A 15801-nucleotide genomic window follows, 5' to 3' on the forward strand; every position below is an offset into this window, starting at 1 on the left:
GAAAAGCTTTAATAGCCAACATTATATAAAATAATCTTTGATATATGAAAAAAAATCAGTTCTACAATTAAAAATGTTAAGTCAAATAGCAACTCCTGTAGTAAAATTTTCGGCAGATATATATCAGTATGTTGCCACAAATGTTTCCATCAAGAAAACACTATTTTTGCAGCAATAACAGAAAAAATTACTTAGGTTTCAATTTTTTTAAAAAAAATTCTCTTCTTTGATATATATACTTTAGATCTTAACTTTTGATGAAAGAATTAAAATTGTTCAAAATAATGAGAGGACTCAAGATGACTTAGATCAAGAAAAAGAAAAAATAACTATATTCTCCAGATGAGCTGTTCAGAGCATCCATTGTTTGTTTGGGATGATGCTTCTGTCGCTCGTCTGATAGCCTGGGTTTTAATTGAGAGGACGCTCCTCCTCCTCCATGGGACTCCTCCCTAGCATCCCCAGTTTTTGCTCAGCCTTCGTGGATATAGGCAGCTTAATTTCCTTTCCCTTGACCGGAATAGCAAAGGCTTCAAAAGGAGACAACAAAAAAGGTTTGCTTTTAAACTCTAAACAACTCCTTTAAGGCCTTTAGTTTCAATGAGTCAAGCAGCTCCCTACGGCATATAACTCGAGCCAAGGGAGCTCACTGTAGCTTTGCCCCCAGGACGATCAGAGTGATAACGTCTCAGCCGCATGGCTAACAACTCACATTTCTTAGCCCGTGCCATAACGATCTTTTCAAGCCAAGCCGCTACGATCACCCGCGCCCAACGGGAGAGGCTCCATTTTAAAAGGGTCCGAGGCTTCTTTCTCTCCCCTGGGAACACCGTCTGGGGTGGGGGCATCAGCGCCCATCTGCCCCACCATGCCTTTTTATTCAAGGGGAAACTCTGCAGTATCGACTCCAAACAAGGCGTGGAAGTGCTGTTAAGCCGATTTAACTCATTATGCGCCTAAAGATATATCAGCTAGCGCCATTGCAGACTCACTAACCATGTGGTAGTGATCTGCATTTTATTTCTGGAACTGTGAGAAGTTTTTCTTTCCCCAAGCAGGGGTCTCTTTCCTGGAACCCGGGGGAAATCACCCTAATACATATGTGTGTGTATACATATACGTGTGTGTGTGTGTGTATGTGTGTGTGTGTGTGTGTGTGTGTAGATATTCAGATATAATTATTCTATTTTGGACCCTTATTCATTAAGGAAGAAACTGTTGGCTTATGCCCTCACAGAATTAAATAGCAGCACCACAGAGAGCACCAAGGCCCGTGTCTGCCTGTGCAGGAAGCTGTCGCAGGCCTACATCTTATTTCAACAATTCCTCCTTTCTAGGCCTATGAGGTGTTCCAAATTTGTCTAATTTGGAAATAATAATATTAATAACAAAATAATAATGTTAATAATAATAGGAACAAGAATAAGAATTCAGTATTCTTACATAAGATTATACAAAACTGGGGAGCATTGTTTTAGGGTTCCCTGGCCATTGCTGGTTCAGGCTGCTGGGCGTGCCAACCGCCCAACATTTCAGCCACATTAACAGTAAAATTTAATAAGCGGTCACAATGGCAAGCGGCAGTAGCTCAAGAGCCATGTTAAATTCTCAAAACAAATTGAAGCATTCCAAATGTACCTCCTAAGCAGCAGAAAAAGACGCTAACAAGCACCATAAGGTACTAGAAAAGCACATGAAGAAGTTCATGTGGGAGGATGAAGAAAATTCTGAAACCTCATCTCCTCCAGGCCTACTTCGGCTCCAGTCCCCCTCTGCAACCACCCCTGGATCTGTGTGTGTAATCCAGATGCAGCGCAGCTGCACAAGATCAGGTAGCCCATCTAGATCAGTACAAGTGACTTGAAGTGCCCCTGTGGCCACATTGCTCCAAAAGCGGCCAGATTCTGTCAAGATGATGACTTACCAGAAAAGATCCCCGCAAAATGAGACTGTGGATGGAATTAGCAATATGCCAATGTATCTCTGCAGGGGTGTAGCATACTGCTCTGGCCAACAACAGAGCACTCCTTCTGATTGGAATTCCCTATCACTCAAGTCACTAAGCAGGACAGAGCATCCTTACCCTCAGGTATCTCTCCACAGGAGATTCTGTAGTTTCAGATATACTCCTGCAAGGTATATAGAAGAAGCAAGGGCTATTGGTCGGGTGGAGCCAGAGGACTCAGAGTTCTCCTGCTCAAATTCTCAAATTCTAGTTAGATTCGCATCAGCTCACAATAAGAGGTGATGGTTGATGCTACATCTTGACAACTAAAACAACACCGGCATCATTTTGTTTATAAGAATTCCATGGCATTATCTGTTGAGAGACCACTTCCCCTCACAAGGATCTCTCCATGAGGGTCCAGGGGACATTTATGCCAATTTCTGAGGTTGACTATTGGGCTTCCTTTTTCAGTTGGCAGCCCTCACAGAATTCTAGCAGCACAGTAACAGCGAGCGCCAAGGCCTGTGTCCACCTGGGCAGGAAGCTGTTGAGGGCCAGTGACTGCAGGATCACCCAATTGCAATACAGGTCCTGAAAAGTGTTCTCTATTTGGCTTCACAATTTGATTCCATATTCAGTCATCTAATTATGAGTTTGGTAACAGCACAACAATTTATGTTAGTAGCTGTGCACACATATAACAAAAATTATATCAATAATAACATAATTATTATATCAATAATAACATAATATTAATGATATCAATATTATTATGAATAATAACATAACAAATTGAACTTACCAAAAATGGGGGGGGGGAGCAAATATCAAGAGGATTCCCTGCCTCTGTTTATATAAGGCCTCTGGACCAGTCAATGGTCCATTAATATCGTATACACATATAGGTATATAGATATATAGATACAGATATCTCACCTCGTGGGCTTTAGGTCAGATTCTTCAAGGGCAACCAAAAATACCCCCAGAGGACAATAAACCAACTCAAAGTAGGTCAAAACGTCCTAGAGAGACCTCTAAGGCAACAAAGGATGCCAAGAGACACCAAAATGAGTTAGATAAGCATATCTTTAAAAAAAAAATGCATGAGGGAGGTTGAACAGAAGTCTCAGTCCTCTTCCCCAGCCAGGCTGATCCCATTTCCAGAGTGCTTGCTTCAGCAGCATATATACTAAAATTGGAATGATACAGAGAAGATTAGCATGGCCCCTGCGCAAGGATGACACGCAAATTTGTGAAGTGTTCCATATTTCACCTTGCCTCCATCCCTGGATCTCTCAATGCCATCCAGGAGAGCCTCAGAGGAACCGGTTCAACCCAGGCCTTCAGCAGCGCTACTTGCCTGACAAGACAGTTGTGGGACCACGCCAGAATTCCTCCTCCCAGAGGATATCCCTGACAAATTGAAGGCCTGGAGGGACATGGCAACCTGAAGAGGCATCGCAGCCGGGGTACAGTAGAAGTTGATGGCTAGGCAGCCTCCACAATCTGACCTCTATTCTCACTCGATTTAGTGACTATGCAGAACGGACCTTCATTACCAGCAGGTACCTCCTTCAGGGAAGTATTATATAATCCAGTTACACATTCACATGATGCACAGGATGAGGGAGAACTAGAGACCAGATAAACAGGTTGAGGAAGGTCTACTCATGACAGTGACCAAAATCTGTCAGGCGGATCCCCTTAAAGGGGGGGGGGGCATGTCAGACATTGAAGGCATTAAGCCAGACCACCTGAAGGTCTGTTTCAGTCTCTGTTGTTTCAAAACAAAAAAAACCTACTGCCTGCCTTGATATTCCATTCCCCTCGCCCCAACAATCGTTACTGTAAGGGGGGGATCAGACGATTTAATCTTCTCCCAACCAATAATGTAAGAGGAAGTCATAACTGTCCCACAGAGGTTTTTGGACTTCGTCCAGAAACAAGGGGTCTCTTCAGTGGCGTATACCCCTCTTACAGGATATGATAGAAAAATTTTAATTTGGTTTTCTGATTCTGCTAAATTTCTCATCACCACGATAGTAGATAAAACAATAATGGCAATTATCATCCTCCTCTGCAATTCCAACAGAAGCAGAAGAGGCTCTAAAGTTAAAGGATATACAGGGTCGAGTTGTCTCCATGTAGGGCATGTCGATCTGATGTGGGGGCCATAAGAGCGGAGTCGGCCGCATCCCCCCTTTTTTTTTACTAGATCGTCTCTCAGGTAGCTCTGCCATCTGAGGGAGGTTATCTCAAATTCCAGTATCAGGGCACACAGGGACGCCGCAAAACTCTATTAAATTATCTGCTCAAGCCAGGGCATCTCAGGTTACTCCTCGCCTACTGCTATGGCTCAGACATTGGCAAGCAGATATCACACAACTAATGGAAGCTTGCTTCCTCCCCAATATAGGGAGATAATTTGTTTGGTGGTGCCCCTGACCTATCTCTGATAGACACTAGAAGCAGAAAATAAGTTCCTCTCTTTTCATAGAACCCCAAATAATCCTTCCCAGCCTTTTGAAGGGTTCCTTCATTCCCTCTACCAGGGACTTTTTCTCTCCAGACTCCAGGGACCGTCTGGACACATGAATCACCAACAGTCAGATAGTTTCCGATCTGGAGATAGAAACTGAAGGGGAGGGCAGACAAAAGAATATCTTGAGGAACATGAAATGGAGGTCTCCGAGGCACAACATAGGCCTCACGACTGTGCCCCTATTGGTGGAAGGCTCAAGCCTTTCACGGACAGACGGGATGTCTCTACCTCTGTTTCCTGGGTTAGAGATATCAGAAGATTAGGCCTGGCTATAGAATTTCCATCCTCTCCCCGGAACCTTTGCATTACTTGCCCTCTCTCCGGGGATCCTGTTAAAGGGAGCATGATGGAGACAGCTATTGTTCATTTATTGAAGATCCAGGCAACCGACCTGTGGCACCGGATCAGTAGGGGCAATTTTAGTTTTAAAATGACTTAATCGGTCCATAGTTCATAGGAGGCTTAAGATGAGTATACTGAACTCCATACTTCTGACCTTCAGAAGGGGCAATTTTCTACCCTCCATTGACTTAATGGAGTCCCATCCCCACATTCCAATTAGATCCTCACATAGCAAAACTCTTAGTTTTTGTTATAATACTCAACGTTTTGAATACGTTGCACTGTTCTTTGGGTTGTCATCTGCCCAAGGTTCTTACGAAGGTTCTTACGAAGGTTCTGATGGCTCTGGCTGTCCATCTCAGGGGAACACCTGTTAGACAGCAGTCTTATTTATATGACATTTCATTATTATCTTGTTCATATAAACAGGCAAAGGGGTGGCCTCACCATTGGTCATCACTAGGAGAGACTTGCAGTCCATCTCTCATCACCCACGCATATGCAAGTTTCTTGCGTGGGGCTACAATCTTACGGCCTCCTGTAGTGCATTGATATCACACGTGGGACCTCAACAAGGTCCTTACCGCACTCAAGAAAACTCCCTTTGAGCCCGTGTAGACCATGAGTCTCCATTCCTAACATACAAGGTGGTTCTCTTGGTTGCCATTACATCGGCCAGTTACATCTTGGATCTAGTAGCTTTGTCAGTTAGACAGGAGCTCTGTAATTTTCACACAGACACAGTGGTCCTTAGTCCAGATCCATCTTTCACCCATAGATAAATTTAGGTTTCCACAGACCATAGGAACTGATACTCCCGTACATTTGCCTGAAACCAACATAAAATCTGGCACGACAATGTCACAATCTAGATGTAAGGCAAGTTTTCTGCATATATTTCAACCACACGATGTGTGTTAGGAAACGAAGGTTCTCTTTGTTTCTTTTCAACCACCCACCATTGGGTGCAAGATTTCTTCCTCAATGACCAGTAAGTGGCTGAGAGCACAATTCCCAAGTCCAATGAGACACAGTCTCTTCCTGTACCCAGGGGCATCACAGCTCATTCGACCTGGAGCGCCGCAGTGTTGACAACATGGGCCACAAGTGCCAATAGAGAAAATTTATAAGGCAACAACATGGGCCTCACCATCGCCTTTTATTTAGAAACTATTAGAATGATGTCTTCACCTCTACGGAGGCTGCCTTTGACAGGAGAGTGTTACAAAGGGTCCATAGGGACCAAGAAAAAGGGGAATCCGAACCAGACAGAAGCCCTCCCGTAGGACACGCCAAGCTTTGGTATGTCCCAAACAATGGATGCTCTGAACAGCTCATCTGGAGAAGGGGCATTGGTACTTACCTGACACGCCCTTTCTCTGTGAGTTGTGAAGAGCATCCATCCCCACCCTTATTCGTCTGGTGGGATGCTATCCCGGCCAAGTATTAGAAAGGGTGAAGGAGAAGAAATATTTCATCACTTCGACTTTGCCAAAACTGGGGACGCTAGGGAGGAGTCCCATGGAGGAGGAGGAGCGTCCTCTCAATTAAATCCCAGCCTATCAGACGAGCAACAGAAGCATCATCCCAAACAAACAATGGGTGCTCTTCACAGCTCACAGAGAAAGGGCGTGTCAGGTAAGTACCAAAGCCCCTTCAGTGACTCAAAGCATACTTATGTACATTAAAAATAAAAATAAGAAACATTGCCATAGCCATACAAATAAAGAAAAAAACCTAAAAGGTAAAAGGAATATAATAAAACCTCCCAAAATGACTTGTGGACAAGATGAACTTACATTAATTACGCTTCATTTTCTCTTTCTCATTGAGCTGCTCAAAAACGATAATTGAATTGTTTGTTTAAAAACTGGTAAAGAAAAATGTTACTTATATCTTCTAGTGAGTTTTGATGTTTGGGGAGGAAACATGCCTCATGGGGGGGGACCCTCTTCCTTCTATCTTGCTTGTGAGGAAGAATTATCCCCATCAGCATAAGTTAACTCCTAGTTTTGTGGCTCTTACTAGGCTAGTTCTTGAGAAACCTGCTCCCCGTCTAAAGAGGCTATTGACTCAGCTAATAGATTATGATTTATGTGGTTCACATGCAGCTACTAATTCCAAACCTTCCATTAGAGGAAGAGAGTCAAGAGAGTTATCAGACATTGAACTTTTAATGCAATCTATAAGCAGAAGTTACAATATAGGTGCTTAACACTGATAATAAATACTCCAACAAAAGTTAATTCCCAGTTAGAAGTAAATGAAAAAGCTTAAGAAAAATTCTAATTGAATTGTATGAAAACAGACGTTTAAAAAAATTGAAAAAAAAAATGCATTCTGAGGAGTTGGTACACTAAGGTGAGCTTATACAGATTCAAGACCATTTAGGGAGGAGGAAGCTCAACGTTTTCTATCTTCATTATATTGCTGATGAGAAGCTTCTTGTAGACATTGCAGAGAACCATCTCTATGAATCAATTCCAGCTCTTGGAATTAATGCAATATGCTAGGTTTCATCAAGATTTCAACCTTATCATAAGTCCAATTATAATAAAGTTATTTAGCGAGGGTCTTAATATCCTGGAGCTCTCTTGAAAATCAAAACCGCTGGAATATACAAGTAAAAACCTAATAATCTTCACTGATTTGCCTTCTAAAATAGTTAGCAAATATAAAGAATTTAATCAAATTTTGTGAGACAGCAAAACAATAGAATAGAATATTTTTCTTTATCCTATGGTGTTTTTTTATTTGCTTGCCTTTGTTAGAAACCAATCTTAATGTAACTGTCAAAGATTTAAAGATAAGGGTTGATATGCATTCTGATGTCAAAATGCAATAATAGACCTCCCTTTCTGCCAATGTATTTTAAAGAAGAGAATCAGTTCAACAGCAATAGCAAAGAGAGGTTAGATATGTCTCCAGTGATTGTAGTTTTGGAGGGTTATGTGATTGTAGTTTTTGAAGGTTATTTTTTTCCCTTTTTAGGAATTAAAATTGTATTTGAGATTCCTAGAAGGCTTACTCTCCTTAAACCATTACCCCAAATGTCTGCTTCTAGACCTATATGCAAAAAAAAGATGGCAGCAGCTATAAAATAGATCCAGTCATGAAACAGTATCTCTGCTTTTCTCTGTTTTTCAGTTTAGTCTTTTAAAAATGTGATGCAGGTAGTCCTCTTTTATTAATATTTTTATTAGATTATAGAATAAAATACAAAAATAAAGTACAAAAATATGAAAGCAAATAATAGGACACAGTGGGGAGGAAAAGGGGAAAGAAAAGGGGGGGGAGGGAGAAAAGAAAAAAGTGTTGACTTCCGACTCCTGTTACAGTAGAATAAAGCAATAACATGAAACTTCAACTTTTTACTTTTCCATAATAGTATAAACTAGCTATTGCTATAACAACAAATCAGTCAGTAAAACCCAAAATCAAAGTTTCATTTTTTTCCACCTCAAGCACAAAATCCAAACCTTGTCTCCATGTAGTCCTTGACTTACAATCATTCAAAGTTACAACAACACTGAAAAAAGTGACTTATAATAGTTTTTCACATGACCATTGCGGCATCCCATGGTCACGTGATCAAAATTCAGATGCTTGGCAACTGACTCATATTTATGACAGTTGCAGTGTCCCAGGGTCATGTGATAACTTGCAGTCCACTGACAAGCAAAGTCAATGGGGAAGCCAAAATCGCTTAACAACCGTGTTACTACCTTAACTGCAGTTATTCTTCTCCCACTTAACTGTAGAAAGAAAGGTCATAAAATGCAGCAAAACTCATTTAACAAATGTCTCACTTAACAACAAATATTTTGGATTCAGTTGTGGCTGTAAGTCAGGACTACCTATATCAGCCAGCCCAGGTATACAGCTATTTATACTACATCTGCATTTAGCACATACTTTACTTTTGCAAAGAGGATGAATAGCTAACCCTTTTTTGTTTTCTCTATACTGACTTAATTTTAATCCGATTTAAGATGCTAATTTTTATTACATTTTGAGTCTTGAAGGTCAAGGCATTACACACTCTTGCATATCTTTTTTTCTGTTCAAAGTAGTAACTCAAGCCTGTTTCATAATTTTTTCAAAAATTTCCTAATAGGACCAAACCCATTTTTATTTTCATTTCCATGCCTCTTCCTTGTATTTTCCTAGTAGTGGTATTTCCCACACTAGTTCTGTTCTTGGCTGTCATCATCTGGTGGAATTTAATTGAAATTATTTTGTTTTAATTTCAAGCACTAAAAATGATGCTTATTTTTTTCCACATAAACTGCATGGTGTTAAAGTTTTTTCATTTCATTTTTTCTAATGCCCTTTGAATGCTCCTCAAAAAGCAGCTGGTCCTTCTATTATCTTTCAAAAAATATAACATTTTTATTTACTGTAACTATATATTCAGCATATGATTTGATAATAGGTCATTGTGTCCTTGCACACTAAAATATTTCCATTAATGTTATGACTATCACAACTCTTTTATTTCCAATCTAGAAATCCATTGTGTTCAGAGTGTTTTACTCAAAGCAAATTAGTACTGGATTAACTTCTATTCTATTCTCTAATTCCATTCTAGTCAGGCAAGTTAAAAAATCCAGTTTATTGATATCCCTTGTTTACCTTGAATTTAAGATAACCTTATGTAACACTATGTATATTTTTCTGATATCTTTCCCTTTGTTTTCCTAGCTCTCCTCAATTATAATAAAAAATAATACAAAATTCAGTTGAATAAAAATTCTGAATCTACAAATATGCACAATATGGTTTTAAATTGATGAAAGTAAGTTGTGTTTGTGCCTTTTATCCAACTAAGCATATTGTTGAATAAATTGCACCATTGATGATAATGAATTTGTTTTCTCAGGTTTATTTATGAGACAGAACATCACAATGGCATAGCAGAATTACTGGAAATATTGGGAAGGTAAACTGCTTAATAGTTATGCATCATAATAAATACTACTGCTTAAAGTTAAAGCTTTCTGGATTTTATAAAGAGTAACAATAGATCTTGGACTGAACAGAACAATAAACATTTTGCATAGCTTCTCTCAGTTATAACTGAAAAAAGCCCCTTGCACCCACAGACAGCTACAAAGCTTCCTGAGGTTTGCAAACTTCTACCGGCAATTCATCCCCTCCTTTGCGAGGATTGCCAAACCCATGACAGACCTTGTAAAGACAGAGAGATTGAATGCCATGGTAGAGCAGGATCTGAGGTGCTACAAGAATTATCAGCAATCCAATTAGGGGGACCTCCTGCCTTTTGCGGAGGTCGCGTACAAGAATGCTGTTTACAGTAGCACGGGACTAACCCCCCTCAGAGTAGTGAGCAGCATGGACTTCGTCCCAATACCTGAGTATCCAAGGGATCCCCACCCTCCTCAGCCAGCCAACTCTCACAATCAAATCAAGCAATCTCCAATTGCTCCCTGACATCTGGGGTACCTGGAGAGAAACTCAGGCAGCTATTGCAGAGATCAGGAGGAGAAACAGACTAGGCCTCCAGCCAGAAGCAAATAGAAACTGATAGCATAATTAAGGCTGGAGAACAGCCCTCCTTGAATTCCAAGGCAAAGAGACCGGCTCCAGGGGAAGAAAGAAACCCAGATAAGTACTGGCGGGAAAATAAAGTCCCTAAAGCCTCTGAGGCTGAGTTTCCCCATCCCAAGGCCCAAAGAGGGAGAAGGCCCTTGAGTGAACTGGGAAGAGTGGATTGGATGTGGACTGGAACAGGCCAGGGCCCTAAAGTCCCTGATGGAATCCCAAGGGAGACCCATGGAGCAACCGGGAAATGCCGACATGTCAACTCCTAATAAATCAACCTTGGAATTAGTGTAGCAAAATGGGTTAGTGCTTTACCATTACAGAAATGGTTGCCTTTATTTGTATTTGTAAGCTATTTGGGAAGTCTAACAAAAGCACTTGAATGAAAGCACATCTTAAAGCTAATGGAAGAATATGTTTATTAAAAAATGAATGTTTATATGTTTTTTAAAAAATGAAATTGAAATGCAGCAATACAATAGATTTTCTAATTCTAAAACATTTCTTTCTTCTTCAGTATAATCAATGGATTTGCCTTACCATTAAAAGAAGAGCACAAAATTTTCCTTCTCAAGGTATTATTACCTTTGCACAAAGTAAAATCACTCAGTGTCTATCATCCACAGGTAAATAGTTTGATGTGTACTTGTTGTTTTCATATTGATAAATTACATAACTTCAATTTTAAGTAGGAAACTATGAAATAAAATGATGTTTATTTCTGAAAACTTACATTTATGGTTTTTTTAATTAATTTTTTTTTAATTTCAAGCATTTTAAGCTTTCTCAAGAAAATTGCTAAAATAGATGGATATGCATTTCTTGATAAGCAGTAAAATGTTTCTTTGTGAGTATTTATTTGGGTATTTTCTCGGTCCTTAATCTACAATAAATAATGAGTGGTGCAGTGGTTTAGAGGTGAAGGTGCTTGTCTCCCACTCGGGATGTTAAAAGAGGTCAATCCTAGGCAGCATTAGATGTTTCTCTATTAGGGCACAAAGAGAAAATACCTGCTGCGAACTCCACATAGACATCAGGAAGAGCATCCAGCCAGTAAATGCTCAACTCCATTTAGTCAATAAAAGGGATTCCATCCCGATAAAAGAGATTACAGGGTCATAAAGAAAAAATAACAGGCATGGCATTTTTCTAACAAGCAAAGTGATGTACATTTTCTACACAAATAGCTATCTGGAAAATCTCAGTTTTTATTTGAATAACATTGTAGATTACTACTGCTACATTGGGGAATACATCACACTTGAAGTGATAGAAGTTCATGTGATTAAACAAGCAAATCAAGAATTCTCATTTTTCTAAATTAAATCTCTGATTCCACTCCCCCTAGTTCATCTTTTCATAAACGGATTATTTGAATAACTAAATGAATAGCTAATGGTAAATAATACAAATGCACACTAAAACCAGATAAGAGTTCAGGTTCTAATGATTACCTGTACAATATAATTGAGATATAATCTTCAGTAGTATTTCATACAGCTTCATCTAGTGGAGTAGAGAAATCAAAATCTTTGTATGTTAGTAGCTTCAGCTTGGTAGGAGTAGAATATGGAGTCTAGAGTAGAAATGTAGGTTGGTTAATGCCCCAAATTGATCCATTGCTAGTAAGGACATAATTAACAGTACTAAATAATGAGCAGTACTGTGTATTTGTGTTTATAATAGTAGAGAAAGAAATTGAAATAAATGCCTAGTATTTTTTAAAATAATTTTATTCTCTACCTGTGGCTTATGTGAGTTCAGAGAGGCATGGAAAGTGGCATCTCCTCTTCCATAGATATTATTTCCATTTTAGCATCATTAGATTTGCTCTACCACGTTCTAAGATTTTTGTGTGATTTGCTGGTTTGTTTGAATGTGCATTGCAGTATAATATAATACCTCGTCTGAAGTATACAAACTACTTAATCATATTCAGCCAACTATTTATATATCGGGGTGCAGATATAGTACTTTCAATATTAATTTGAACTTTGAATACAAAGCTATACTCACAAGCCCAGAAAAAGGGGGTGCGGTGGCAAATAACTCATTGAATAAATTGGCATCATTATATGAGCAGAAGAAAGTTTCTTATTTGACTATAATTAGCTGGGGCCTCAAAAATATTACTTTGGAAAAATCTATGCAGTTATGTTACTCTTATCAGGATGGAACATCCTAATAGAGTTTATCTGAGTTTATCTGTGCATGGCATTGTTTTTTGGATACTAAGTCATCTTTTATTTTCCCAGGCATTTTTAAGAAGAATTAACAGTTTGTGGTTTTAGATTTTTCTCAACTGATTATTTTACTTCTATTTTTCAGATATTTCTTTATTGTTATATTTTTCAAACATTCAACTAAAAATTTCTCTGAAATTCAGATCATTTTTTTCTTTTGTGGTATTTTGGGTTTGAAATTCTTCTTTATTTATTTATCTGGATAAACTTTCTATATGTTAAGATTTCTATTGAACCACAACTTAATAACATTATTATCTTCTCTCAATTTAGCTGGCTTACTGCGTAGTTCAGTTTTTAGAAAAGGACAGCACACTTACAGAGCCAGTAAGTCTAGTTTATTTTTCCTTTTGAAAATATTATTTAATTATTTAAACAGCATATTTTTTAAATTGTGATCTTATTACTTTGGCATCTGCAACAGCTAATTTGCACGGTGCACTGTTCATATCATATGTTCAGAATGGTACAACTTGAACAATTTAAACTGAAAGACAATGTGCCTTTAAATATTATTTAAAATTGAACAATTTGTGGTCTGTTTACAGTTAGAGTTTACAGAATAATATCTGTATATATAGTTCTGGTTTTAATCTACTACTATAAAAATGGTCATATTAATTAGCAAACATAGACACACGTATTTCATTTTTAAATTTATTTTTCTGGATTGCATTGTTTCAGAAGAAAATGGAAATAATGAAAGACACTAGAATAATTTTTAAAAAATTATTATTTCACAATACATCCCCACATGTACTTTAGAGAATTTTCACATTGCTTTATATCATGAACATATTAACTATAAATGTAATTGTTTTCATCTCTTATTAAGCATTGAAGCTCTAAATGGCAATATAACCTAAAGCAGCAATAATGCTTTAGTCTTTGCTTTTGTTGTTTATGTTTCTACGTGAAAGCTATATTATTATTATGTGTTTTTACCTCACCATTGAGTAAGTTTTGTCTAATGGTTAAGGCACTAGACTAGAAATCACAAAATCATGCGTTCTAGTCCTGCCTTAAGCATGAAAGCTGGCTGGGTCACCTTGGGCAGTAACACTCTCTCACAGTTTTGTTGTGGAAAAAATATGAGGAGGATGGAATATTACATATGTTCACCACCTTATGTTATTTGTAAACATAATAAAGGCAGAATACAAATAAATATACATAGAAATAAGTATTGTTTATACAGGCAATAAGCCATTGGATATTACTTGAATTATTAGTTATTATTAATTACTGGTTTTAAATACTGTACTATTTGGACATTTAAAAAAGAATTAATAATAGACATTTCCAGAAGCCCCAATCACTATGTTCTAAATAAGAAAATAATAATTTCTCACTTGAATAAACAGTACTCTTTCTTTGAGGTCACCCTTTGTGAAAAATTTCAAATTTTGTTCAGTCATGTTTGCTGAATCAGTAGTTCAAAGTAACTCACTTGGTCAAAAGATCAAAAGTTTCCTTGTAATGCCCTATTCACTGGTTATAAGAATTATGTATTACATATGGCAGTAATGCTATATAAGAGTAATATTTGAGGCAAGCAATTAGAAACCTAGGTATTTGTGTATTTTATTTTCAGGTGGTGATGGCGCTACTCAAATACTGGCCAAAGACTCATAGTCCAAAAGAAGTTATGTTTTTAAATGAATTAGAAGAAATTTTAGATGTTATTGAACCAACTGAATTTGTGAAGGTTATGGAACCTCTTTTCAGGCAGCTAGCAAAGTGTGTCTCAAGTCCACACTTTCAGGTTGGTCATTTTAATACATTAAATTCTGTGGGTTTTTTTTAATTAACATGGCATGCCAATAGTCAAGTTATTACTCACTTTCAATTACAGGTAATCTTTAATGGTGACTTGTTCAGTGACTGTTCGAACTTGCAACAGTACTGGATGATTGCAATTGATCCTTGATGTTCTGGGTCTGCAGTCACATGATTATGATCTGTGTGCTCAGCAACCAGCTCAGATTTCTGACCAAAACAGCATCTTGCAGGCAAAGGATCATGATTTGTGATATTTCTGGTTGGTTTCCCACAAGTAAGACATTGGGGAAGCTGGCAGGAAGTCTGAGGTCATGATCACTTGAGGCTTTGCTTAATGCAGGTAACTGGAGATTCCTGGAACTGCTTTCACTAAGTGGCATGGTCACATGAAAATGCGCTTTATGACTACAACACTTACTGACAGAAATACTGATCCAATTAATATTGTTAACTTAGGACCTGTATGCTTTGTAAATACTGTATATTGCAATAGAGCATGCTGCAGCTTTTCCAAGGCAAACTCATGGCAGAAAATGTGTTAGATCAGGTCCTATAAGTTGTGAAGGCTTTTTCTGTGACATTAGCAAAGGGATATTGTCAGAATGTAGTTCTGACATTTCTATGAGCATTATATAGTTGAGTAGTAGTAGTTCTAGCAGCTACCAGTCACATACCACCATCTATACCAGGGATGTCAAGCTTAGATCTGGCCCGCAGGCCCGCCCTGGAAACAGCAAATGACCAGCCCGCGATGCCTCTGCCAGCAAAAATGAAGCTCGAGGAGGCCGCATACAGCCCAGCCAGGCTCTGTTTTCAGCTGCGACAGCCTCATGCAACCCTCTGCCAGGAAAACAGAGCTCCATTTTCACTGGCAGAGGGGGCTGCAGGAGGCCGTTGTGGCCAAAAATGGAGCCTCAAGTGATGATGAGGTGGTCACTCCCACTCTGGCCACCACCACCACCCCAAGGTCAAACACAATCCTAATGCGGCCCTCAATGAAATTGAGTTTGACAGCCCTGATATATACAATAGATGTTGCATGCAGAGAAAGATGAACTGCTAGAAATAGATCAAATAAGATCAAAGCACAATTGCATCATCAAAAAAAGAATATAGTGGACATTTTATGGTTTGTATAAGTTGCTAACTGGCTAACTATCTCATATACCTTAGGTGGCAGAACGAGCACTATACTACTGGAATAATGAATATATTATGAGCTTAATCAGTGACAATGCAGCTAAGATTTTACCTATCATGTTTCCATCCTTGTATCGAAATTCAAAAACTCACTGGAACAAGTAAGAATCTTTCTGTTTTATATTCCTTGGTACATAAAATTTAACCCAGCTCAGTTGGAGGACTTTATGAATTATGGT

The 15801-nt window shown here is 38.5% G+C and overlaps 1 protein-coding gene and 1 non-coding gene across 9 annotated transcripts in view; both read left to right on the top strand.

The window, feature by feature from the left end:
* The window catches only part of PPP2R5C (protein phosphatase 2 regulatory subunit B'gamma), a 64752-nt gene that overhangs the window by 37110 nt on the left and 11841 nt on the right, over window positions 1-15801 (top strand). For all 8 annotated transcript variants that reach the window (XM_026680204.2, XM_026680206.2, XM_087952189.1 and 5 more), the window contains 5 exons: window positions 9715-9774; window positions 10915-11023; window positions 12914-12967; window positions 14235-14405; window positions 15596-15723. In XM_026680204.2, coding sequence (XP_026535989.1) covers window positions 9715-9774; window positions 10915-11023; window positions 12914-12967; window positions 14235-14405; window positions 15596-15723 — 522 coding nt within the window. The remainder of the gene's footprint in view (window positions 1-9714; window positions 9775-10914; window positions 11024-12913; window positions 12968-14234; window positions 14406-15595; window positions 15724-15801) is intronic.
* Window positions 3114-3220, top strand: LOC113420369 (U6 spliceosomal RNA). The gene has a single exon (XR_003372036.1). It is a non-coding gene; the product is annotated as a U6 spliceosomal RNA (small nuclear RNA).

The sequence above is a fragment of the Notechis scutatus genome, chromosome 1 (genome assembly GCF_049901735.1).
Source record: "Notechis scutatus isolate UNSWTSFEM ecotype Mainland chromosome 1, rNotScu1.2, whole genome shotgun sequence".
NCBI lineage: Eukaryota > Metazoa > Chordata > Lepidosauria > Squamata > Elapidae > Notechis > Notechis scutatus.